The 26,879-nt window shown below is 35.8% G+C and overlaps 1 protein-coding gene across 6 annotated transcripts; it reads left to right on the top strand.

Moving 5' to 3' along the window:
* Positions 1–26: 26 nt before the first annotated feature.
* BRD9 (bromodomain containing 9) lies at positions 27–26,587 on the top strand. 6 transcript variants are annotated; one of them, XM_058801668.1, is made up of 18 exons: positions 27–141; positions 1,018–1,238; positions 2,833–2,965; positions 4,628–4,688; positions 5,620–5,764; positions 7,572–7,682; positions 8,568–8,680; positions 10,670–10,759; positions 11,612–11,744; positions 13,955–14,030; positions 15,349–15,444; positions 16,204–16,336; positions 17,121–17,232; positions 18,827–18,865; positions 19,225–19,296; positions 20,566–20,668; positions 22,434–22,601; positions 23,320–26,587. In XM_058801668.1, the coding sequence occupies exons 1-18, from the start codon at positions 69–71 to the stop codon at positions 23,418–23,420; spliced, it is 1,980 nt and encodes a 659-aa protein (XP_058657651.1). In that variant the 5' UTR covers positions 27–68; the 3' UTR covers positions 23,421–26,587. The 6 variants fall into 6 exon arrangements, with proteins under 6 accessions (XP_058657651.1, XP_058657641.1, XP_058657633.1 ...); XM_058801658.1 differs by having other exon boundaries at positions 8,565–8,680; XM_058801650.1 differs by having other exon boundaries at positions 8,505–8,680.
* The last annotated feature ends 292 nt before the right edge of the window (positions 26,588–26,879 follow it).

Here is a 26,879-nt window from a genome sequence, read left to right as displayed (position 1 = left end):
CTTCCTCCGTGGCGAGCGGGGGGGCCGCCCGCCCTAGTGCTTCCGGCGGGGCCGGCTGCGGCTCCGCCATGGGGAAGAAACACAAGAAGCACAAAGCCGAGAAGGCAGAATGGCGCTCGACCTCCGCCACCGCCTACAGCGGTAAGGGCCGGGGGAGCCTCTTTGTACCCGGGACGCGCCCGTCCCTTCCCCCGGCGCGGCTGTCGGCGGGGCCCGCGGGCTTGGGGGCCTGGGCAGAGCCCTCGCTCCAAGTGCCGGAGCTGCCGGTGGCGGGGGCGGCCCGAGGAACGCGGGGCGGGCGGTGCAGTGTGAGCCGGAGCGTCTCCGTGCTTCCCACGGCCGCTCCTGAGGGGATCCGGTCGCCACGGTGCTTGAGTGATGCTTAGTTTCACCTTGCTCTGCAAGGACTTTGCGACGGTTTTATGGGAGGCCGAAGAGCCCGTTTCTAATGTCTTGAAGGTTTGTGGAACATTACAACTCATGATGTGCAGAACAACTGTTTGTTAGCTTGGACTTATTAGCCTTGGCTTTTGTTTTTCTTTCCAAATGTATTGTGTATATTTTTGTTTTGCAGGGAATTCTTATAATCAGTAGTTCTAGAAGAAGTTTTGGAGCTGGGGAAAAGGAGGCTCGGGGGGACCTTGTCACTCTGCAGCTGCCTGAAAAGAGGGTGTAGCCAGGTGGGGGTCGGTCTGTTCTCCCAGGCCACCAGCCACAGGACGAGAGGACATGGCCTCAAGATGCACTAGGGCAACTTCAGGATGGACATTGGAAAGGAATTTCTTTACAAAAAGGGTGATTATGTATTAGAATGGGGTGCCAGAGAGGTGCTGGAGTTTCTGTCCCTAGAGGTGCTTAGGAAAAGACTGAATGTGACAGTCAGTGCCATGGTCTAGTTGACATGTAGTGTTTGGTTATAGATTGGACTTGATCTCAGTGGTCTTTTCTGACCTAATTGAGACTGCTTCTGTAATTGCTCCCTGTGCATTTATTGATTTATTTTTTTTTTTAATTTAGATTATGTGGACAAGCCTTTGGAAAAACCCTTAAAGCTGGTTCTTAAAGTTGGAGGCAGTGAAGTCACTGAACTCTCTGGGTCAGGGCATGACTCTAGTTACTACGATGATAGATCAGATCATGAGCGAGAACGACATAAAGAAAAGAAGAAAAAAAAGAAGAAAAAGTCAGAGAAGGAAAAAGAAAAGCATCTAGATGATGAGGAAAGAAGAAAGAGAAAAGTAAGCTGTGATTTTTAGAATTCAGGCACACCAGCATTCATGCTTGTTTATCAGGTCTAAAATCTGGTGCAGAACTTTGTTTGAATCACTATTATAAGAAGCTTATTGTCTGGAGATAGCACTTCAGAAACATAGAAAACCCTTGTGTGTGAGTTGGTGTACTTCTGCTATATACAGGATACCTTTTGTGATGATTCTATGAACAAAGTAAAAGCTTCCTTCTTAAAACTTTTTATTTTCCTTACTTACTTGCTTTGAATAAATGTTTCTGGTTTTCAGTTGGATCTTTTGTATTTTAGCCTGTTCACAAACATGTTTTGCTACTGTTTTAGGGATGGATATTTTCAGCTTTTCAATTCCAGGCTGTGTTTACATTCTGGAGATGTGCCAAGTTACTGGACATTGATATGTTTACTCAAAACAGCTTCTGAAATCTTGAGTACTGTGGTATATTGCATCATTAGCTCTTGGAATAATCTGTGTGCTGGCTTTGTGACTTTGTTAGTAGTTAGTAGGGTGGTCAACTTAGTTGTCTGTGTTGAGCATTGGGGAGTTTGTTTAAAATCAATAGTGAGGCATTGACAGCACAGTTACTTGTACAATTCAATTTTAAGAGTATTTCTTTTGTGTAATAATGGTTCTCTGACCTTTCTGCTTTTTTAATTCTTTCCTGTCATGTAGTTTTACTGTTCTTGTATGACAGTTTTTTGGTGCTAATTTGTGTGTGTTTGTGGCTAACATCTATCAGTTCCAAGTAATACAAGCCTAACAAAAAAATCTTTTGGAAGTGACAGATCTCATAGGATCGTTCAGAAGCTCTTAAATACAGCACAGACAGTGCACAATTTTCTTAGTACAGATGTTTCAGGCTGGGACTTGAAATGTAGCAAAACCAGCTGTCCTTCATACAAGATTTTGCAGTATCAATTGCCTTTACTTTGTGGGATGGGGGTTGTTTGGATTTTTTTCACAGAACTTCATGATTAATACATTCAGAATAAGCTAATGGATTTTTAAGTAATCAAACCATAGTCTAAGGAAGGTTAATGAAAGTGTGCTTTTCTGTACAAATGTGGATAATGATTGTGGAATTTCAGGAATGACTTAGATGTTCCTTTGCTTTGAAACTCAGGAAGAGATCATTAATTGCCTCCACTGATTTTTATGGTTCTTTTGTTGGCTGAGTTGTCATATATTTTACTCATTTCTGTTTAATGTGACAAACAACAAAAATACATTGATGAGAGCGGAGCCACAGATTGATCTTTACTCAATAGTCAATTAACTTTGCTCTCTGGTGTAGCTTATTATCATGCAGTTTTACATATGAATAGCTTCAGAATTTTTATTTTCAATAAACATGCAAGAATGATAGAACAATACTTTATCAAGTACAAAGTAGTAAAATATGAACAGTTTTAATTGGAGAAGAAAATTGAAAAAGTGATAGTGAAAATATATGCAGTATTGTTTAAACTGTATTATGACTTGGATATTGAATGAGTATTCCAAATTAAAAACATTGCTGTTTCTTGCCTTTTGATGTGTGGGATTGCACATCCCTCTAAAATATGTCTTCTCTCTGTTGTCCTAGGAAGAGAAAAAGAGGAAAAGGGAGAAGGAACAGTGTGACACTGAAGGAGAAACTGATGACTTTGATCCTGGGAAAAAGGTGGAGGTTGAACCTCCTCCAGATCGTCCTGTCAGAGCATGCAGAACTCAGCCAGGTGAACAGTGTGAAAGATTAAATTATTTTGGTTCTTTTTAAAAGCACACAAAACAAAGCTTTTGTCAAAGATAAAATTTTCGTGAAGATTTACTGAAATATAGGAACTTGTTCCAACATCCAGAACTTTCTGCTCTCTGAAAAGTCAATATTCCTCTTGGTGCTTCCATGTTTTAGTAAGTTTGTTTTCAGGTCACTGATGTTGCTGAGGACATCTGTTTCTGGCCTGTGTTCCTTGGCAGGGTAAACCTCATTATGAAAGTGTTATTACACATAGTGCTCCCCTGATTCCTTCTCCTTAGCATTTACACCATAGTGATCAGAATGCCTGAAACTAAGTTTCATTTATTTCAAGGGAATAAACTCTCATGGAGACTTCTTAGGTGTTGTTTTTATCTTTTTTGGCTTTCTAACCTAGGTGGAGCATCTCTGTTCTCATGGAAAGGAAGCTGTGATAGTGTATCTCTAAAGACTGTAGACACCACATACCAGTCCTATTTTTAATTTACAAATCTTCTCTAATTCTTATCACCAGCCAGAATATTTGTCAGTTGTGGGTGGCAACTTCTGCATGTTTGATTTTTTGAGATTTTGCCTTGCTTTTTCTTCAGTAGCCATTGCTTGATAATTAAAACTCAGCATTGCTCAGTGGAAACCTTTACTTTAGAGAATTTTTAATTACATCGTGATCTTAGTTATACATAAGCCTGAAAATGGAACCCAGTAGCAAAAAATTGTGTCATTAGGAATATTGTGAGTCATGTCTTTGGAATACTGCCCTTTGACTAGTTAAGTAATCCCAAGGAATTTTATAATTGTGACCACACATTAAATTGAGGAATTGTGGTTGTCAGCTGTCAAGGTAACTGAAATTTTCAGATCAGAGTTTTATGTTTCTGGGTAGTCAGGAGCCTTAAAAACTGACAAGATAAAAACTATTCCCATTTTATTCTCTTTTAATCTGGTTGTAAAATGGTGCTGGAAAGCATATAAATTACCTGACCCATTCTGTTTAAGAAATGTCTTTCCTCTATCAGGGAGAGTTGAATTTTCAATTCTTGATGCTTCATTAACGTTTCAAACGTCACTTAAAGCCAGTCTCTGAAGTAACAGGTCATTAACATGTAGTGTTTCTTGTGTGATCTGTACAGGAAGTGAAATTGTAGTTGTTCTCTCTCTTGCCAGTAAATCTGTGTCTGTTTGTCACTCTGTGATTGAAAGGCTTATAGAATTGCATGGAGTTTATGGTGAAACCATGAAAATTGCCCAGTGAACATGTTGTAAGAATATGGATTTCCCAACTGCAATATTTGAGCAACCAAGTTTCACTTTTTCTGCAGAAATATACAACGTAATTATTTTAATCTTATTAATACATATTCTTAGAGCTGCTAAATTTAGCACTACGTCTGACTTAATGGGCGCTAGGTTTTACTATGATAAGAAAAAAAACTCAGAAAATGAAGGAAGAAGAAAAAGGTACTGTGTGCTTAGATATCTGATGTGCTTCTGCTTTGAAATCCATGTTCATACATTCAGCTTCAGATCAGTACAAGCTGTACTTGTAGTGAGATTTTCTCTCTGGTACTTATATTTTTAAATAAAAAAATATCTGCATATGTGGTTTCATTGCACTTATCTGGGTTTTCATCTCAAAATGCAGCTGAAAATGAGAGCACACCAATCCAGCAATTACTGGAACACTTCCTTCGCCAGCTTCAAAGGTAGTAAATGTTTTTGTATCTTCAACTGTGTAGGCTGTGTCTGGTGCATATTTGTATGTGTTACCTGGCAGCTTCATATCCTGGTTTTCTGTTTGAAAGTAGTGCCTGGTGACTGACTGTAAGAGATTTGTTAACCTTTGCAACCATGTCAGACCTGGTTGTTTTTAAAGATAAGTTGAGGACAATTATTACCAAGTTTGCAATTCTAACATTGTGCAGGGAAATAAGTGTTTTGGGCAAATTATACATTGCCATTATAAATTTATTAAATATTAATGACTTAGTTTAGAGATTAAAAGCCAGTTATAATTCTACATTACTTTAAAAGATTGGACTGTATTAGTTAAATTTTATTTTATTCAGTGTCCACTGTCAGATACAAAGCAAATTTAGACCTGGTTACATGATAATCTTCTAAATTGGGAGAGGCTTTTTATTTTATTGTTTTCTCTTAAACCTGCACCTCATGATTAAAAAAAAATTCCTTTTTTATTTTGTAGCAATAAGCTGAATTTGGAACCAGTTAAAAAAATCAAACTTATTTATTTTTAGAGGACCTTATGAACAAGAAGAATTGAGCTTTTTCCATAAGAAGCCAAAAGACCAAGTGGGAATGTAGAGACATGGAAAAAATACAAGAATTAATTAAGAAATACGTGAACTAGCTTGAATTGACCATTTGATCATTGAATTGAATTGAAAGACATTTTTAATGAAAATTTTCAAGAATTACTTTTTAAAATAAGTCTACATATGTGAAATTACAATGCTCTCCTTTATCAGGAAATTTTTCAAGCATGGATCTATTTTATGAGAATGGTTTTAGTTGTTTTTGGTTTTTTAGTAGTACTGTTGTGTTATTAATGTGATGCAAAAACAAGGATTGTTTTGTTGCCTGCTGTAAATTTAAATTTATTGTTTTTATTTTTAGGAAAGATCCTCATGGGTTTTTTGCTTTTCCAGTCACGGATGCCATTGCTCCTGGGTATTCCATGATAATAAAACACCCTATGGATTTTGGTACAATGAAGGAAAAAATTGCAGCAAATGAATACAAATCAGTCACTGAATTCAAGGTGAATGAATAAAGATTTAGATATTTCACAGCTAGTAAGAAACTGAACATTCTTTTTAACTCCAGAAGCCTTTGTTACATTAATCAATGCTCATTTTTTTCAGAACTGAGCACTTTTGTATATTCAGTGTGTTACAAATAATCTGTCATATTCTACTACAATCTTCTATAAATTACTATGGAAACCAAGAAGATCTTCTAAAGTTCTGTGGAATTTAGTTTTTTGCTAAACTTTGACAGGAGTAAGATTATCACCAAGACTTAAACCACTGAGCTTTTTTTTTTTCCTTTTTTTAATCTAGACCTTGTTAGATTGATTTAAATGTAATTTGGACCTGTCTGCAAGAAACCTGTCGATATACTGGAGCATCTTGTATATGACTAAAGAGCAATTACATATTTTTTATCTTTAATGATTCTGGTTTTTATATAACTTCATTTGAAATTGTCTTCTGGCAGACACTTACTTGGCAAGTTTATTTGCAGCTTAACTTAGTTATTAATCGTATTGTTTTTTCTGAAATAATTTATTAGATACATCATGGTTTCACAGACAGTGCAGTAAGAAATTTTTTAATAGTATTGGTACCTCCTGAAGGAGAGGAGTTTTCTTTAACTGATTTGTGAAGGTCATGAATTATTAGCAGCTTTTGGAATTGCGTTTTCCTAGACTGATGTTGATATGATGGTAGCCTCAGCAAGAGAGCATTGGCTTGTTTCTCAGGGTAAATCTCTTTTTTTGAAAGGTCCGGCAAGGTGAGCAAAGAATGGTTTACATTTCTTACAGATGCTTTGACAAAGATTATTACCCTGTTTTGTTTAATATGCTATAGAGATGTATAGGAAGCTCTGTAACTGTTAAGTAACAGGCAAGGTTGTAGTATTGAAACTGGTGGGATAGAAACCTAAAAAAAAAGAAAATGGCAGTATTTTTTAGACTGACTTTTTTTTTCTTCAAGGACTTAGCTTCTGCTGGTAGTCAGGGGAGTGATAAAAGTTTTCTTAAAAATCTGCCCATGTTAGAGCAAAAAAGGAATTGGACTCCCTTTCTGGATACATGAGGGTACCTAATTACACAGAACTACAGAGCCATAACCTTAAAACAGAAATGAAGTTTGTAGGTTTTTAACCTCTGAAACAAAGTCTGCTCAAAAGGTTACCTGTCTGATATTACTAGCTGAGGCTAGTCACAAGACAATAAATAATCTAAGAGTAGAGTCTGAAAGCACTCTGTCCTGCATTTAAAAGAGGGGCAATTTCTGCAGAACACTCATTCGTTTTGCTTCAGTAAAAAAAGGGTCTGCTTCAAAGTTGGGCAAGCAAAAGACTGGGTGTTTCTGCAGCACTTGAAAGGCCATCACTGGCAGTGTAGCTTACATGCACTTCTTTGTCTGCTTCTTGGGCCATAGTTTGCTCATCCATGTCACCCTCTCAATTTCTGTCTTTTTCAAGGTTTTGGTAATTGAAGGCAGAGGGCTTGTAGTGCTGTAAAAAGTCACCTTGGTAGCTCGGTCTAGTGTTTGGTCCATTTAGTCCATTTGGTCCACTTGGTTAAAGAGAAGATGTTGTTTCGTATCAGGAAAGAGAGTGGTTTTTAAAACCAAAAGCCTGTTGCAAAGGAAACTGAGCATCTTGGAGGGGTAGAAGAGGCTCAAACCTTTGCAGTTCATGCTTTTGGTTTGTGTTTATGAGCCTGCTCCTAGAATATTGCTGTGTTCTTCAAAGAGCTGCCAAGATGGAGTGATATCTTCCAGTCATTTAACCAAGGACCTGAAATGTTTACAGTTCTTTTGTCTTGTATTTTACAGGCTGATTTTAAACTGATGTGTGATAATGCAATGACTTACAACAGACCAGATACTGTTTACTACAAGCTAGCCAAGAAGATACTGCACACAGGCTTTAAGATGATGAGCAAAGTAAGAGACCAATTAAAAACAAAAAGCAGAAACTTTGGGGGTTTTTATGTTACCATACTTAAAAGGGACAAAGTAACAATGGTAAATGTTTCATCCATCTGTGATGAATTATAGCAGTGCCAGTTAGTGCTGCTATATTTAAGGACTTGATGGCATTTTTGTTATAACCCAGTAATTTTTACTTATTTCTCAACCTTACCTGCACCACTGAAGTCTGTAAGAGCTTATTTCAGTGGAAGCAGTTAGAATCCACATATATGCAACTCTATCGAAAAATCCTACTTTGGGCCGAAACTTTTGGAAGCAAGATCTCATTTAAGTTTTATCTTTGTGTAAACAAAAAGGCGTTACTTTTTTGAAGGTGTTGGGGAGTTTTCAGATAATACTTTTTACTCAGATACAGTTGTTGGCTTGTCAAATGAAGGATTTTTTGTGAGCTGCTCTGTGTGTGCACAAATGTGTGCTTGTGCATGTGTTACAGTGATGGTAAGTTTTGTGTAAAATAGTTGTTTTTGCATATGCAGTTTGTTTGTTTGTTTGTTTCTCTCTTGATAGTTGGGCTGCAGAAATTCTGATGCCATGCTACCATGACCAAATCATGTTGCATCGCCATTGGAAACGAGATTAAGAACAAAATAAGGCCATGGCCATTCCCATCCCATCCCATCCCATCCCATCCCATCCCATCCCATCCCATCCCATCCCATCCCATCCCATCCCATCCCATCCCATCCCATCCCATCCCATCCCATCCCATTATCATAGCATCTTGGCTATGAGGGAAAGGTTAAGTCCCTGCCGCTCTGTCCTTTCTGATTCTAGGAACGGCTGTTAGCTTTGAAGCGCAGCATGTCGTTTATGCAGGACATGGATTTTTCTCAGCAGGCAGCTCTTTTGGGCGATGAGGACATAGCAGTTGAAGAACCTGTTCCTGAAGTTGTTCCTGTACAAGCAGAGACTACCAAGAAATCCAAAAAGCAAAATAAAGAAGTTATTAGGTAAAGGTTTTAATGGGCATGCTTAGTGGTTTGCTGCAGCTTTTGTAGCATTACACAGCAGGAAAGAACTGAGGGGAAAAAACTCAGCATTTTTCCTTGAGGTCCATAGGATAAGTGGGCAATTTTATTGTATTTTATTTGTTTATTTATAGAACCTGTTTAATAACCCAGTGATTCCTAACTTGAAGCAGACAATTCAAAAGATGACTGCATATTCTTTCAAACAGTTAAAATTAATATCTATAGAGATGTTTTCATTCTTCTTTATATCTGTATTAAATAATAAGTGGTTTCTTCTCATGATGGTTTAAAATGTTATTTTGGGTATAGCTACAAATACCTTTTGCATTTTGTTCCTTTTTTTCCTTTCCTAAAGTAGTCTCATCAAAATGTAAGAGGTTCTTCCCAGGAGGGCAAAGTGGCCCCAGATCAGTGATTTTATTGATTTTATTTAACTTTAACCTTGTCTGGCAGGTTATGAAAGTACAGGAGATTATTTCTGGAGCAGATGATAACATATCCCCAGTGAAATCTTACTTAACTTAGTGGTAAAATACATTGCTAGTGCAATAGTAATCCTCCAGCTAATAGGTACCTCCATGTTACAAATTCATATTTTTATAACTAAAATCTAATGCTAATAATCTAATTTTTTTAATCCGAATTTCATAAATTTATTTTATGAGATTTTAGCAGAAACCATGATATACAAGCAACTTATCTTATTCGGTGTTCTTTCACAGGCATCCAAAGATAGACTGAATTTAAATTGTAAAGCATTATATCAGTTGGAATTTTATGGGAAAAAATATTGCAACACAGCACCACTAGTCATGTTGTAAATAATCTGATCCTGTAGATATGTTCTGCAGGTTTCTTTTTAAATCCTCAAAGTAACAAAAGTGAAATATACCTTGTTTCATTTTTTTTTTAAAAGTGAGCTTTACAGTTCTCATCAGCCACTTTTCATTTTTTACACTTCCAGCATTTTTGTAATCCTTATTGCTGATGGAAGAAGTGGTATTCTGATTTAGGGGTTTTTTGGAAATAGAAGACTGCAACATGTATCTTCAAAAATAATTTTCAACAGTAATTATCTGTGGTGGAAGCTATTCTGATTATAACATACAGAAACTAATCTCTTCCTGTATCAAAGAGAATTGAGAAGGTATAATTTCTCCTTTGTTTAATGGATTGTGGATAGAATTCAACTGAAAGCACCTTTCAAAGTCTTGAGGGGTAGGTGCTTTGGTTTTTGGTTGTTCCTGTTTTTTTTAGAAGACAAAATTTTGGTTTGTGTGGTGTCCAGCACTAATTCTTGCATAAACTCTACCACAAAAGTAACTTTGTCCTTTGTCACAGAACAAGAAATTGAGACTGCCACCTACATTAACATACATCCTGGTACCAGTTTATCAGCAATCAGATGTAGTATAAATCTACTTTTCTGTTCCTCTCAGTATCTGTGTAACTTCAGTAGTTGAAATTAGTTTTTTTCTAAGTAACGTGAACTTTTAAATACTTGTATTTTTGCATCTGTGGGATTTATACTGTGTTTTTTGATGAAGAATAAGACCTTGAGAGGGGAAAATCAAATCTAATAGATATTTTTGCTTTCATATTTATGGTTACAAACAGAGGAGTTGAAGTCAATGTTTACAAAGTGTTAAAGCAGCTTAGACCTCTATATAGAGGAAAAAGTGACTTGATCACTTGAACATCCTAATGTTTAAATAGTTTTTGAAAATTTTTTTAGGATGTTACAATCTTCTGAACATTCTCTCAAAATTCTTGTCCTTTAAGTATTCTGTAGTGTGTGATAGAAAGTGTGAGTTGTTGAGGAGTTTCCTGCTGTGTACACCCTTTCTTAAAGTTTCAATGAAACAAAATAGTATAAGACATTTGTCTCATAATAGTGTGATCCTGTGATCTTTTTATTGTCTTTAATAGCAAAACTTACTTGTGTATCGGATCTGAATCTCTATACAGAGAGAAATTCTTAGCTAAGCAAATGGAAGAAGATAACCCAGGAGAGAGAAATGGATTTGGTGTGAGGAGATGCTCTACCCAGTACCTAAGGTGTTTGGCCCTAGTGTCTAATGTCCATATAATGCCCTGAAATACTTTGAGTTACAACATTTATTTTATATATAAAATATAATGAAGACTGCCATATTCTATGATATCTTCACACTTCTTTTTATGATACTGCCTTTTCCTGATTTTATGTGATAGCTATGTCCTGTTCCATCCTTGGGTATGCTTATTTGCTACGACTTTATTGGTTTGGAGCTCTAATGAAAAGGGATCTACTGAAAGATAAATTCTGTAATTTCAGTTACAAGCAGTTTTGTGATTGATACAGATTAGGAATGCTCTAACTGCCGATATTGAAAACAAAGGAATTAAAGGATTCCCTTTTAGACTGGGAGTTTGGTCCTACTTCTGAAGGCAGCTATATGACGTAATCATCATAAATGCAGCCTGTTGGGTTTTTTCTCTGATAAGCAGCAGTTTCTATCTCTCATTACATAATTTATTTTATGCATCTTCCTGTTTGTAATTTTTGAAAATAGTGTATACGTGCATGTGGGAGACTAAGGATGCATACAGCATTCACCATGTATAATTGCCAGTTTTACTCCCAATCTCTGTTTTGCGCTTCATTTTATACTTCATTTTCATCAGGATACAGACACAATTACATTTTTGAAGTCAGTAGTTTGGTAGTTCACAGCTTCTGCTGCAAAACTTCATAATATGATTGTAATGATTGTATGATTATAATGATTATAATTCCACTTAAGTGCTGAGGTAGACTGATGCTGGGAGAAGAGTGGGACTGATTGCTCTATTAAGCAAAGCCAGAATTCAGCCCTTTGTTTTGTTTTAGCTTTTAATTGCTGCAGCTCCTCTTCTTCTCTTTTTTAGCTGCATTTTTGAACCTGAGGGGAATGCATGCAGCCTGACAGACAGCACTGCTGAAGAACATGTCCTGGCACTAGTGGAACATGCAGCAGATGAAGCTCGGGATAGGATCAATCGATATCTACCCAACAGCAAGGTCTACTGCACATGGCAGTTTGCAGTTCCAGTTTGTGCCTGACTCTTGAATGTTTTGTTTCACATTAGGAAACAGGCTTTACTGTTAGGCTGCCTTGGACTGGAGCATCTGGGATGTGTGTTCTGTGTGGTGTACTGATACTGCTGTTGTCTATCTTTAGTTGCCACTGAAAGCCACTGTAGGGGGTCCTAAGTCAATCTCAGGTTCTCTCTTTGGAAGTTCACTTACAGGAAGCAGTGAAATGTTCCATCTTGAATTGCAGCCCTTAGCACTGTCAGTGATTAAAATAACATCACACTTCTCTTATTGCTGCAGCCTCAGAAAAAGCAACCTACGGTGTAGGTTGAAGAACTATTAGGATTCCCCTTCTCTCCCCTCCCTTCCCCCCCCAGGAATTAACCTACTTTTAGTGTTAAATTACTGTTTTTAATGAGGAGAGTTTGTAAAGTCTTGTAGTTTTGTATTTACAAACAGTAGCTCTCAGCTGTAGCATGAGTACCAAATACAAAGATCTTTCATTGAGTAGGTTTAGATAGCAAGTTTTACAGTCCTGAATGTGATGCTGATGTTATTCCATGTATTTGGGTTTTGTGCTCTTCCAAGGACAAGCTTGGTGGTGCTGTTGGTGCCGTTTTCTCTGAAGGATAGATTTTTTTAGCTCTGGGTTTTTTAGCTCTGTGATGATAGCGGTGGATTCTGTCATTTCCTTGTGCTAGGATTGGAGTGAACGCTCCAGGCATTCGCTACAGATCTGTGCTGAGATACCTTTTCTCTCTTTCCCTTGAATTTTATGGAGACTTATTCCCACCTTTTCTCCCATTTCTCATATGTCACTCTAGTGGTCACTGCAGTCGAGAAAGGAATCAGGATGTGTCCACATCTGCATTTCCCACCTCTTTAAAAAACTATTGCAGAAGAAACTTTACTTTGAAGCAGAAGTGATGTTGTGTCTTCAAACGTAAATGTCCATTTCTTGGGCAGTGGCCCTGATTATGCAGTCAGTTTAGGCTCAACTGGATTATGAATAAAACTGCAAGGAGTAGTGGGTGGAGGCTTAGTTTCAAATGTATTTCTGTTTCTTTGAATGATGAGAAGACTTGTTAGAATTGAAGTCTATTTGAAACCTCCAAAGTAGAGTGGCTTTTAAAATCCCTTCAAAGCAATACCATTGAGTGATGCAGTCAGTTTTGCACTGTTCAAGGAAGTTTCTCAAGGTGTGCAGCTCTTAGTTGCTAAGGCTGTTAAGTCAGCTTGGCGGCCCCACTGCATGTCCCACTGAATCTCAGTAACCCTGGCATGTTCTTGGAATTCAGCTCTTGTTAACTTTTGCCATCACTTGAAGATGTTGTTCATTCTCTTTCCAGCATCTCTCACCTCTGTTTTTATTGTATGCCAGTATTAGCTTTGGCCTCCTGTACGGAGAGAGTTTTAAACTTTTTCAGATGGAGGGGGATAGAAAACAAAACAGGAGAGATTTATTGTTCATTTCCTCAGAAGTATTTACTAATATTTTTGTAGTGAGAGAACAGATTTCATTTTCCCTTTATATTGAGAGGTTACAATGGTTTTTTTTTCTCAATTCATGTGTAGTTAGTTTCTGACATTAGCTTTGCTTGTTGCATCAGATCTGGCTCTAACTTTATAGACCCTGCTGTGCTCTGTTGTCTTTCACATCTGTCTTTAGCATTGTGCTTGTCTGCTTCAGTAGGTCTGTCACAGCACTTCTTCCTCTTGAAGAATTTGGTAGTGTGTTAATAAAAGTACTTCTAATTAGAGAAAGTTGTGGGTGAGACATGAAAACAAGCAGTTCAGTCTATGTTTGAAAATAAGCAGTGACTTTGTGGATAGGAGTTACAGATCTGCTTCTAAAAGAATGTGTGTTCTGGACTTCGCAGTCAAAAAGGCTAGCTCCGTGCTAATGACAATGGATTTGGGTTTGTCTTGGGTGTAGACTTTAGATCTGACTTAGAAAGATGAATAGGACATTGTATATATGATGTATTAGTCTCTCCTAAATCTGTTCTGAAGCACTGGCTGAGTGGTGTAAAATAGTTGTGGCCCAAGGTTCTCTGTATGAAAAAGGGAATACCAAAGTGCAATGCAATACAGCTATAAATGCTTTTTATAGTTCTCTCTGTAAATGGGCAGCTCCTTCTTTGAGTGTGAACAGTTTTGAATGATTCCTCCTGTATCTCTGGTTCTGTCCACAGATTGGTTATCTGAAAAAAAATGGAGATGGAACTTTATTGTTTAGTGTAGTAAATTCATCTGATCCAGAAGCAGAAGGTAAAAGCCACAGTCTTTGAAGCAAACATTTCTAGTCTTAAATGTTCTAAGAGATTTTGAAGTCTTAACTGTAGATACAAATCCTGCAGATCCTAATATAGATGAGTTTTTAAATTTTTTTTATTTTTCAAAAAATTTCATTCTTTTCATTATTTCCCAAGCCATTTCCCCAAACACCCCAAAGGTGTTTTTGTTTGCCTTCCCTATTTTCACACTTCAGATGCTTTGTTTTACTGATGCCAATAGTGAGAAGATAAAATAATACCTCCTTATAAGCACTTACACATTCGTACAACTTTACAAAGAGCTTGGAAGACAAGCTTTTACTGTAAGAACACTGTAGTGTAAATACCTAATGACAAAAAGTGAATGAAGATGGCGCAATTCTATGTAAATGTGCAATGCACAGATGCAAGTTTAGAATAATCTTTTCCCTCTTTATTACCTTATTTCAATCATTAGCTAAATTTCAGTTTTAAGTTTATGAGATTTTGCTCTTTTTTTTTTTCTTTAGTTCCTTGATATTTTCTTTTTTGTTGTTGTTCTGTTACTATTATGATATTTATATTGTTTTATGCTTTCCCTTTGCTTTAATTTCCAGCTTAAGATGCAGAAGTATTGAAAATTTGTAATTAATAAAATGCCATAGTTTTTTGAATCATCATGTTGATTTAGCACTTCCTTCTCTGCACCTTTTAAGATTAGAATTTTTTTACAGCTTTCCTCTTGTTTCACTGATGAATATATGAATGCTTTTGACTAATCACATTGAGAGATGCAAGCCTGCTAAATTCTTTTTCATCGGGTAGTAAATTTTTCTGGAATTTTTCTGAGCATTTTGGCTGCTCTCATGCCTATTACCTATTTCTGAAAAAAAGAAAAGTGATTTAATGCCTCTGAAATTATGCCACTGACAATTTAAAGTGTGATGGTAATGAATTTCTATAAACAAACAACCACTTAGTCAACATAAGAGACTGCAAGAGACTGCTTTTATCACTTCAGTAATATCTGGATATGGAAGGTTTGTAAATTGGCTACTAAAATAATCACAGATGCTACTGTATACTTTAAAAGTGAAATAAGTTATTAAGAAATAACTTAAGCCATAGATCTTGTGAATATGACATGGAAGCATATTTATAGGTTGAAAATTTAAATGGAGAACCTGAATTACAGTACCTACCCTTAATGTACAGTTTAAAAAACATTAAGTCTTTATGTTAATTACAGCTCTAAAATAGCAAATTCTAATTACTTGTCATAAATTGTAAACACAAAATGCTTTTCTAAGCCTTCTTTTAAATCAAATTATTAGAGGAAGAAACTCACCCAGTGGATCTGAGTTCACTGTCAAGCAAATTATTACCTGGCTTCACTACACTGGGCTTCAAAGATGAACGAAGAAATAAAGGTAATTACCAAAGACCATGTTTTAACTTTGTGTTTATTAAATATTCAAGCAATTACTTGATATAAAATAATTTTGGTATATACCTGTTTATATTATGAAAGTTTGCTTAGTTATAAAATAATATATAATAATTCCATTAACAGCAGAATGTAGCTTTTATTAAATTGAATATTTTGCTTATTAAACATAATTTAATTAGCAGTTTATGTATTAATATTTTACTGTAGTGTTACAGCCACACTAGAAGATTTCCAATAATGGTAGTCCATTTCCTCTGGGGGAAATAATTTTTCTGTAGTAATTGCACTTACGGTTGAAAAACAGCTTCCAGTCATTTGCATTTTTGCAACATTTGACAAAGATTTTGCAGGCTGTGGATTTTTTTTTTCCTGATGCTATTGACAGTTTTTAATAGTTTCTAATCTGCTGTCCAGAAACTGACTGGCAACCAACATGTAGATGCACACAAAATGTAGAAATACAGAAGGGAATGTGACCGTGAACCTTTTTCTTCTCAGAATGGGGTGGATAACTTAATTCTTGATTTTTCAGTAGTATAAGTATGTTTGTTTATATGGTTAAAATAGTGCTGATTCTAGAGTCTGGAAGTGTCCTTGAGACACTGCTCTTGCTTTCAGTTGGAGGAAAAAGTACATGGCACTTTCTGTATCTGTTTCAGAAAATACAATCTTTGTTTTTTTCCCCCAAGTCATCTTTGACACTTGTGCTAATAATTTGTTATGTCTTTTACCTGTATAGTAACCTTTCTTACCAGTGCCAATACAGCACCTTCTTTGCAAAACAATTCTGTATTTCATGATCTGAAACCAGATGAGATAGAGCTTCTATACTCAGCATATGGTGATGAAACTGGGATCCAGTGTGCCTTAAGGTAAGGTCTTCTTTATTAGGAAGGCAACCTTCTCATAGCAATTTTTTGCAAAGAAATTTAAACTAGATCTCAACTAAGAGCCTCCAAATCCTGAATTTTTTTCTAGAACGTATTGTTAAAATAAATCACTATAAAATTTGAAGCTAGGCTTTCATCCTTCTTGGCTTGGGGTTTTTTTTTGGTTGTTTGTTTACTTTTGGATTTTTGGAGGTGGGGAAAGTTTTGGGGGGTTTTCCCATTTGGCCTTTTAAGCTATTCTACTTTATTGCAAAGTTGTTACGGATCTTGTTATTAGGGTCTTCAACCACAGTATATTATAGGTTGCCACAGATTTAGTGTTACCCAGCAGTAAATAATTTTAAAAGGCAAGTAATATATTTCAGTGGCTTTAAAACAATTATGTTTTTCAATGAGTTTCAAAAGATTTAATGCTACTTGAAAAGAAAAATGCCATTTAACATTAAATTGTTGATCTTGGAGGGAAAGAAATAATCTCAAGCTTTTTATCTTTTGTTTTTTAACCCACTACCCTACCATCTATGATAGTTCAAGACAAAATTTGCTGGTACTTGTGAAAAACAAGTTGTAAACCTACTTTGCTATTTAAGTAAAAGAAAAAGCTATATGTCCTGGCCATCTTAATTGCTTTCCTGAAGAAGCATAAAAGAGTTAAAGGAAAAAGAAAATGTAGGTGTAACTCAGTGTATTTGGGAAAACATTTTAAGTTGAAGTAGTTTTTATGAAAGTAAGTGTTTTCTCTAATGCTTATCTCCATTCCTGCTAGCTTACAAGAATTTGTGAAGGATGCTGGAAGTTACAGCAAGAAAATAGTTGACGATCTTCTGGACCAGATCACTAGTGGTGACCATTCCAAAACTATTTATCAGCTAAAGCAGGTGTGTCCTGGGTGTACTGAAGTGTCACAAATTCATCATAATAAGAATGAACCTATTGGCTTTTTAATACTGTGTGAGATGCTTTGTTTTCCACTGCCAGTTTAAACAGTGCAAGCCTAGCTGTTCAAGCAACTATAAACCAAATTAGAGAACTGAATTAATTAGAGACTGAAGGAGGAATCCTTTCCTCTGGCTAGGTCAGTTCTCCAGTGTGGTTCACTATGTGACTATAGAAAGGAGGAGACAGGAGATGCAGCATAGCAGGGTCCAACCAAGTGGATGGAGTTTGGGCAGCCTTGTCACTTGATGTCATGACTTACATACAGACTTCTGAGTTACATTGCAATCCTTTTGTTAAAGTTTTGGGTTTTTTCTTAATTGAAAAGCAAAATATATTTCTCATGGAAGGATTAGTTATTTGGAAGATGGAAGTAAAGTTAAAAAACAGAATAATTACCACTGTACCCTCCAGAGCTAAATTTTACATTCATGTAGTGTGTCTACAGGGAAAGCTTTTAACTTATTTCCAAAAGCACTTTCCTGGAGAGATGCATACTAAGATTGGAGAAGAGAGTTTTCTCGGAAATGTGTATGGTTCTAGTGAGACTGTTTGCATTCCCAAGTCAAAATAAGCTAAAAAACTGCAAATTTTCTGACGATAAATTTCATGTTATCTTCACTTTGAAAGGCAGTTGTAGTTTGAAATAATTGTCTGCTATTTAAAATGCTGACACTGAAAGACTGAAGAATAAAGAAAGGCGGGCAGGGTGGGAAGATGGAAAGTGCTTAGGCTTCTTGATGTGGTGGAAATGAAATTATGCTACATTTTTGCTGACTTAGAAGTGGAGTAGGGTGGGTGGTGTTTGGAAATAAGGAGACAATGGAATGAAAACCACTGATGATTGTTTAGCATTTTCTGGGTGTTTTTTCCCTATGGAAAAAGATGGTACATATAACAGGAAGAAATGGAAAGGATTAGTTCAAAAAGTTAAAACCCAATATGCTGAATACTTTTCTACATATAGAAACGTCTGTATGCAACATAGTCAACTTAGCATTAAAATAAATTTTTTTTTTACCGTGTTTTTTATGAATGTTGTTCCAGCTGAGAATTTCTGAGGACCTTCCAATGGTCAATGGCTATTTACACTTGAAAATGCTGTTTAGTTGAGACATATATGGATATACACTGATTTTACACAATTACACGTGTTTCAGTGATCATATACATGGTGTTCTATGCTTGAGCATTTTGTACTGCTGCATTTGAGTAAGAATTAGTATCTCTGGAAGTACAACTTTGAATGATTTGTAATCAGAAGTTACTGAAGTAATGACAAAGATACTGCATTTGAATATAAAGTTTATGAGCAGAAGAAATAGTATAAGGGGACTCAAAGATCAGTTAAAATGAATAATATTAAAATATTTAAGAACAGAAACTGTTGCATTCTAATTATGTTACAGATATGTGAAAAAGTTAGCTATCTCTAGCCTCCTGTTGTGTGTGGTTTGAATATACTTGAGATGGTACAAGAAAGATGTCTTTCTCATGTGTTCAATATAAGCAGTTATTGGTATTCTTTCATTCCAGAGGCGAAACATTCCAGTAAAACCACTGGATGAAGTTAAAGTAAGTTATGGTAATACTTTGTTTGTTTGGGGGTTTTAACAGGGAAAAGCGTTTTGGCGTTTAAAGTAGAGAAAGTTACTCAGCTCTCTGAGCTTGCAACATTCCAATTCTTTATTTTATTTAATGTGCCTCTGTTCTGTATGGTGATACAGAAAAGAATGATAAGTGGAGTATATGAGAAAGGAGAGGCTTTAGCTTATTCCTGGAGAGGCTGTCCCAGTTAGTTACAAATGGTTGGCATGATTGTATATGATGGCCCACGACCTCATTGTGGAAAACAGTAAATTACACAAACATTCTCAGGGAACATCCTTAGTAAAAATAAGCTATGAAATTTAAAGTATTTCTTTGTTATTTAGGTTCTGCCAGTTCTTATAAAAGAAGAACACAAGTTGCGCAATACCTGTCTGGATTCTTCCAAACAGATTATGGTAAAATGGCTTGGGGGTAGGGGAGGGAAACAACAGGGGAAAAAACAGAAACAAAAAAGTAGTATTGAGACATTATTTCATTTCAGTGCACAATCTGAGGTTGAATATTAAAATTACATTATGTGGAATAAGGTTGCAGTACTGAAAAGAATTATCTGATATTCAGTCTGTTTTCATTTGTGGCTTTAGTGTTCTTCAGCTTATTTCAGCATGCATAACTAAGTCTCAGAGGCAGAAAGATCACATAGGAATCTGAAAAAGATACTTGATCTGCTGATCAATATTTGAGGTTCAGCCTGCTGTAAAATTGGAAAAAAACCCATTAATATTAATCGGTTTTAGCATATCCATGGAAAATGTCTATTAAAAAGTATGGGTAAATAACCATATCTTATGCTTTTGCAGCTACTAATAAAATCTTTCTTTAAGTGGTACTGGTTTTATCTTGCAAATTATTTGTGATAACAGGAGATATGCACTACATTCCATGCAATTCACATAAAAATTATATGGATCACATTATAGTAACTTTAAAAAAGTCATAGTTTTATAAATATTCCTTATGTTTTGTGGAAAGGTGTGAATTTCTCTAGAAGGTGACTGGTTAAGTTATTTGATGTATGTGCTAGGTTTCATTTTCATATTTCTAAAAGATAATATCTGATAATATGTTTACCTGAGTGTCTCAATTCTCCTGCTGGATCAGGCATCCTCAGAGATTTCCCTTAGAATAGGTTTTGAAGCTTAGTAACTCTGATTTCTTCCTTTGTCCATTACATTAGCAATATTGAAATGGGTGTGGAAAGAAGGAGAATTGCAAAGTTTAGGCTGTATTTCATTATCCATATGTATAGGAAAAATACTAGAGCGACCAGTTCCAGCTGATACTGTCAAGAAGGAGGCCCACTGTACAAAAAGTTTCAATAAATCCAATGTTCACATATGGGGAAGATGAGGGATACTGGTAATACTTCCACCTGCTAGGGTTCTACCATGAGACATGGATGAGTTGAGTGTGTAATTGAATTTCAGCAGTCCTGGGTCATGAGATAAAAGACTTGGACTACTGTGCACATCCCTGGCCATTCATGTCCACGAATCTTTTTGAGCTATCTCTGAATTTCAGGTTAGCCATGATGGCTATGGATGCTCCAGTTTCAGATGTTGAAATAACACTTCAGAGAGAATGGATTTGTGCATTAAACTTTGTGAAGTTAACATCACAGCTTGTCACTCTTGCTAGTCTTTCTGTTTCTTGAATTTTAATAGGTTGGAGAATCTGCTGGAGACAGTAACACTTCTGACTTGGACTTTCTCTCCATGAAGCCGTATTCAGATGTATCTCTTGATATTTCTATTTTAAGTTCGTTAGGTAAATATCTAAATATACAAGACATCAGTTATGGTTTAGTTGTACCATTTAGAGAAAATGACAGCTGGATTTGCTAAGATTTAAAAAAGGGTTTGAGAAGTAGTTATAAATATACATTTAACTGTGGTAAAAGTCCAGGGCTAATAAATGAAACCTTGTTCTGTTTTTCCTTTGAGACATCCATGTGTTATACAAGCTAACTTTTCCTGTACAACTGAAGAAAACAGTATTTGTACCTCGCTATTTTGATAGCTTTGCTTGTATTTCTTGTAATATAAATTTTAAGAATCGGTGTGAAGCTTTCACTCAGAAATTATGTTGCTTCATATAATGTCTTTTAAAATTTGAGAAATAGATAAGTTTAGGTAAGTTTAAAATTTGAGAATTAGTTAAGTATGTGAAACCCAATCATATTGCTACACTGAACATCCCAAAACAAAAGTGGGAAGAAACTTCTGGCACTGGATAGACTTTATCTTCAGTTGTGTGAAAGAATTTGGATACTGTTTCAAATACATGCCTTTGATAGTTATCCTGTAAGTACCACGACAAGTATTGTTACCATTTCTGCAGACAGCTGAGTTAGTCAAATGTCCTCAAAAATGTCATCCAAGCAAACAACTTGCTTATGTTTTAAGGTACTTTTAGTTCTGAATGTAAAAGAGGCCAAGCTATGTATTATAAAACACAACAAAATGAATTGAAGGCTTAAAGGGAAAAAAAATTTCTACAGATTTCTCACATAGGTGCAGTTTGAAAAGCAATTGTAAGTTCTGATTATGCTGTCTCACTCTAATTTTATTGCAGTTCAGTAAAAAATGAATAAATATCCATTTTATAGATAATGTTTAGACATATCAGTCTTATTATAAATTTCATGCACCACTGAAAGCTGCTTATATTTTCTTCTTTGGCCTAATCATACTGCTAGATTAGTTGGCTTCCAGAGTGAGTTTATGAAATTACTTCTTATCATAATTCCTGCAAAATTAGCATTTAAGAAAGAGAAAGGAAGGAGTTTATCTTCCTGTTTAAAGTTGAGGGAATTTTTGTAGGTCTTCATATGAAAGAATAGCATATATTGGCACATACACGAGTTTTTTCCAATTTCACAATTTCATTTGACTTACTAAAAATCAATGTCACTGGAGAAGATACTGTTCTTAGAATCTTCTGTGGTGCAGATATCTTTGCCTCCATAGTTTTCATGTTCTGTTTTAACTGTATTTTGAGTTAGATATTTAAATGATCTGCTTGCTGAATCTGTTTTGCTACAAACTAAGTGTGTTATTTACTGTGAGGGTGGTGAGGCACTGACACAGTTGTGTCAGTTGTGGGTTCCCTGTTCCTGGAAGTGCTCAAGGTCAGGTTGGATGGGGCTTTGAGCAACCTGGGCTGGTGAAAGGTATCTCTGCCCATGGCAGGGGGGTTGGAATGAGATGGCCTTTAAGGTCCCTTCCAACCCAGGCCAGTCTGTCCATATCTGGTATTTTACAGCTAAGGGAGACAAATTAAGATCTTACAGTTGTTTAGGTACTGGTAGTCAGTTCAGTTTCAGCCATTTCCTTGTGACACTTTCCTTCATCTTCCAATACTGCACAGGTCTGCAGCTGTTGCTTTTTAGAAGTGCAAGGAAAAATGCAAGATTGAGGTAATTTGGGTATAGACAATGCTTGTGTTAAGTTTAAAACTTTTTTATAGTGACTTGGTAATTCATGGGTCAATTTACATGTGCTAATTATGGGTTTTGGTTGGTGGCTCTTAGGAAAAGTGAAGAAGGAGCTTGATCATGATGATAACCATCTACATCTAGATGAAACAACAAAACTGCTTCAGGACCTTCATGAAGCTCAGGCTGACAGAGTGGGATCCCGGCCATCGTCCAATTTGAGCTCCCTTTCCAATACCTCTGAAAGAGACCAACATCATCTTGGTAAAGTTAGCTGTGTCACAGAAGTTCCAGTACTTGTGCTCTATTTGGATTTGGTTTAAACTCAGACAGTAATAGATAAATCTCTGTGGGAAACTACTCTGATAAAACAGTGTGCTGACTGATCATGTTTTAATTTTTAAATATGCCTGGCAGAGATAACTAACAAGACATACTTTGAACCTCCCGAACTAAGACCCCTAATTGTAATTTCCTATTTTTTTATTAGATGTGATTAAATAATTGCTGTAAGTGCTTTCATTTGATGCAGTCAGTTACACTAAGGTGTATATAATGATTGTTTTACTTCAGCATAGTTGTGTTCAGCAAGTAACAAATGGGATTCTACAACAGCATTTCACTGTCAACTGTAAAATTCAGTGATAAGATGGGATAATAGCTAACATACTGCTGAACAATTTAGTGCCATTTCTGAGAAAGTAGAAGATGTTGTATGCATGATACTTAGTTGCATTTTGTATAATTAACTCAGAGTAATCAACTCAGAGTAATAGCATAATGATTACTATTCCAAAAATTATCTAAATTACTAAGAATCTTGTGATTTCTTTTTCATAATCTCCTGTTTAAATATTATTTAGATATCTTACTTTAAAAGTCTTAAAGGAAAACGTGAAATAACCATCCTGTTTATATGTTTAAATATCTCTTAATTTTTTCTGTACTTTTAAAGTTTTGATTTTTTTCCCACATTCAACAGGAAGCCCCTCTCATCTGAGTGTTGGAGAACAGCAAGACATGGTTCACGATCCGTATGAATTTCTTCAGTCTCCAGAAACCTCAAATGCTACTAGTAACTAATCTGACATGTACTGTATTTATTTTGTATTTTAATTGTATTATGTTTTTATAAAGTTTTTGTCCATGACAGAAACTGCATTTTTGTCCTCTTTTCTATGAGGATTGCTGTATATTATCATGTATACAGGATTAAACAAGCAAACATATAAAAACCCCAACCCCAAACTAATTAGTGCATCATGTTGTTAGCAATATACCAAGAACTGCTTTCATTTTGTTTGTTAAAGGAGAGTGTTATTTACTGATGTGTGAATCTTGACTGAAAAGCAGCAAATAATGTGTTAGAAAAATTTATATTTTATAGACACTGAAAAGTGATAATTTTCCCAGAATCACGACAACAGTCATTAAATGTTTGCAGTACAATTATCACCGAGTTCTGTAGATAATTGTTCTGTTATCTACTGTTCAGGCTAAGACCTGAACATCTCCAAGGAAGAAAAAAAAGAACTGCATTAATCAGGATCATTATTGTGTTTTCCATCTCCAAATGCTCATAATCTGTAGAAATTGTTTTAAACATTTCCCCATATTTTAAAATCATTTTTTAATCACTGCAGAGAGCATTTATTTTCAGAGTAACATTATTTGATAGTTCCAGTAGAATGCTCATTTACAAAACTTCTACCCTGGATTTGAAAAAGATGTATGTTCTTGTGATCCCTTGTATCTTGAAGCACAAAGAAAAGATAATACTTGTAATTTTAATATGATGTGTATATCTCATAGGGTGAAAAAAATACTGGATAAGGTGTGCTTTTCAGTAATTCCAAAATAAAACTTTTATAATACATCAGTGCTGAAATTGAGGGGTTTTGTACTATTGCTATTTGCAAGCAGACAAATGTTATGAATTTACATTATTTTGTAAATATTAGTAAAAATAGAAAAGCAGTTTTGATGTACAGCACATCTGTTGTCCTTGCCAGGGAGAAGTTTGCTTCCTTATACTTAGTCTGGAATACTAATGAGTTTTGGGTTGAATTCATGGGCTGCTCCAAAGGTTAATTTCATCATGCCACATGGAGCTATAAACAAAAAAACCCAGTTTTAGTAACCTCCTCAGTTTTTAGGAACCATTAAGGAAGTCAGATAACTGGTAGTAAAGTCTTGATAAATTCTAATTGGAAGATTGTTTCATTCCAAGTGGGAGTGCTGAAGAAAGAACAGTGTGAGGTTTTTCTGTCTGGGAGTTGTTTGGAATGTGTGTGGCACTGTGCTTGGGCTCCTTTGCCGCTCTTGCATTCTGACACATCATGACTGTGGATTCTTGGAAGTGACATGGATGATCTGCCGCCCTGTGGCAGTGTTGTTGGCGAGGATTTGCATGGGCATACAGCCTTGTGTGGGTTTGCAGCTTCCCCAAACTATTTCAATTGAAAAGTATCTTTAAATCTAACGTGCATTTGATCTCTAGTAAATCTCTGATTTCTCATACAGTAAATATAAATTGATTCCTGTAATGGACTCTAAATTATCGTTAGAGTTGGTGAGGAAATCTTTATTGAAACACTTGCTGTTGAATTGCCTGCCTTAGCTCTTGAATAAAATTCCAACAGGAGTATGTTGAAAAATACCCCTCTAGAAGAATGTGCTGGTTTGTTCTGGTTTTTGTTTGAACTGCAGTGTTTACTACTGAAAACTGAAATAATGTGCAGTATCTAATTTGATACCTTCACCTTGGATTCAGGCAGAATGCATTCAAACTCTGTGAAATTCTGTAGATCAGTCTTTATGGGCTCCATGAGCTGGTTGTATGAAAGGCTGGATTTTGTTTGCATCATTACTGTACCAGAGAGCACTTTGTGCCTGAGGGAGGTTTGCTTATTTGTTCAGCCTATCTGGCCCTTAAGCAATGTTAGTTATGCACAGCAATCTCCAACTGTTTTTCCATGGGTGCTGGACAATCCCTTCACTAGGCTTACTGCCTGCATTCCCCAGGGAAAAAATGCTTTTAGGACAAAACTTATTCCTAGAAGCAAATATAAATGCTTTTGCTGTGGTGCCTTCTCAAAAGTGGCATTGACTTGTGACCTGTTTGCTGAATGTACTGAGACACATGATTAGGCTCACTAAGTGCCACAAGAAAAGCTTTCATGTTTCTTTGAGAAATCTTGTTCTTCTAAATTTTGTAGAAAGATTGTACTCTTGAGTTTGCAGTCTCTGGTAAAAAATGCTAAAATGTTAAAGTAAGTGGTTGAAGTAATGTCTTTCAGTTACTTGTTTGTCACAGTGCATTTTTACTGATTCTTGTGCTAAAAAGAGAATCTCTTGCTCCTCTTCGTTGTTGGTGTATGTGCCTATGCTGGTACCAGTGGTACACTGTTGCATCTTCCAAATGATTCTGGTTTATTTGCAAAAAAAGCCTTAAGAAGAAGTTTGCTGTCCTTTCCTTACTTAATTGAAGGGTAAAAAATTCCCTAGATCTTATTTGTTCTTGTCTCTGCGGGTGGTAAGTTCATATACACAGAAAAGATTTGAACTAACAAGTAAAGGCCTCTAATCTTATGGTTTTATTTAAATACTAAGAATTTTAAAAATTTGATTTAGTTCTATGAGTTTATATAACATACATCATTATTTATTTAATCCAAGATAAACCATTCCTTTCTAGTGTGTTTGATAGCTATTTTCCGTTTGGTTCATTTGGGAGACGACTGTGTCCATGGCACTCTGTTCAAATCTGTAATACATGACATGTAACATCATCTAGCTAGGTGGCACCATATCTCAATAAACTTTGTGAGTTCCCATTGGTTGGAATATGCTACCATTGAAATAGAGGGGAAATTCCTAGGGTGTTTGGTAAAATCAACTCAGGGTTTCTATAAAAAAATTGAGAAAATTAAATGCATTTTTTCAGTTTTTCCCTCTAATAACTGCTGTATGAAAAAGTGTATTGCGCTAAGGATGTAAGCAATGTTAAGAGAAATCTTAGATCTGTTCTTCCACAACATAGAAATATATCAAAGAAAATGTAAAATGGTCTAAATAACTGTGATATTTTCTTTTCTCTTTTGTATGTCTATCATCAAACTCATGTTTTAGCACAGTCATCACAGTGGCAGCAAAGGGAATCTTGAGACTGTATTGCACACATAGCAAACATCTTTCTAAACAAGAATTTGGCATGGAGCAACTTTATTCCACTCTCTGAGATACACAAGTACAGGGACAGAATTTACCTGTAAATATTAGGTAAAAAATAAAAATAAAAAAACTTTCTGTTGTTCCTCCCTTGCTCTTTATTTAAAAAGAAAAAAGAAAAAGCACAAAGACATTTTTAAAACAATGAAGTTATTTTGCTTTCTGGCAGATGCATTGCTATTATGAGATATTTATGCAGATGAGACCTGAACAGCTAACCAGCAGAAATAACCTGATTTTTCCACCCCTGTGTTACAGACTGAAGGGCTGGTTCTTACCATGACACTCATTTTTGTGTTTGTTGCTTTACTG

Source organism: Ammospiza caudacuta, chromosome 1 (genome assembly GCF_027887145.1).
Source record: "Ammospiza caudacuta isolate bAmmCau1 chromosome 1, bAmmCau1.pri, whole genome shotgun sequence".
NCBI lineage: Eukaryota > Metazoa > Chordata > Aves > Passeriformes > Passerellidae > Ammospiza > Ammospiza caudacuta.
This window is presented reverse-complemented; position numbering and strand designations above follow the sequence as displayed.

What these genes read in the sequence shown, in the direction of transcription:
- BRD9 (XM_058801650.1), top strand. Translation starts at nt 69, where the DNA reads ATGGGGAAGAAACACAAGAAGCACAAAGCCGAGAAGGCAGAATGGCGC. An exon ending in GGGATCCAGTGTGCCTTAAG is followed by an intron (nt 16,337 to 17,120) that starts GTAAGGTCTTCT and finishes CATTCCTGCTAG; the next exon opens with CTTACAAGAATTTGTGAAGG. An exon ending in ATTCTTCCAAACAGATTATG is followed by an intron (nt 19,297 to 20,565) that starts GTAAAATGGCTT and finishes GAATTTTAATAG; the next exon opens with GTTGGAGAATCTGCTGGAGA.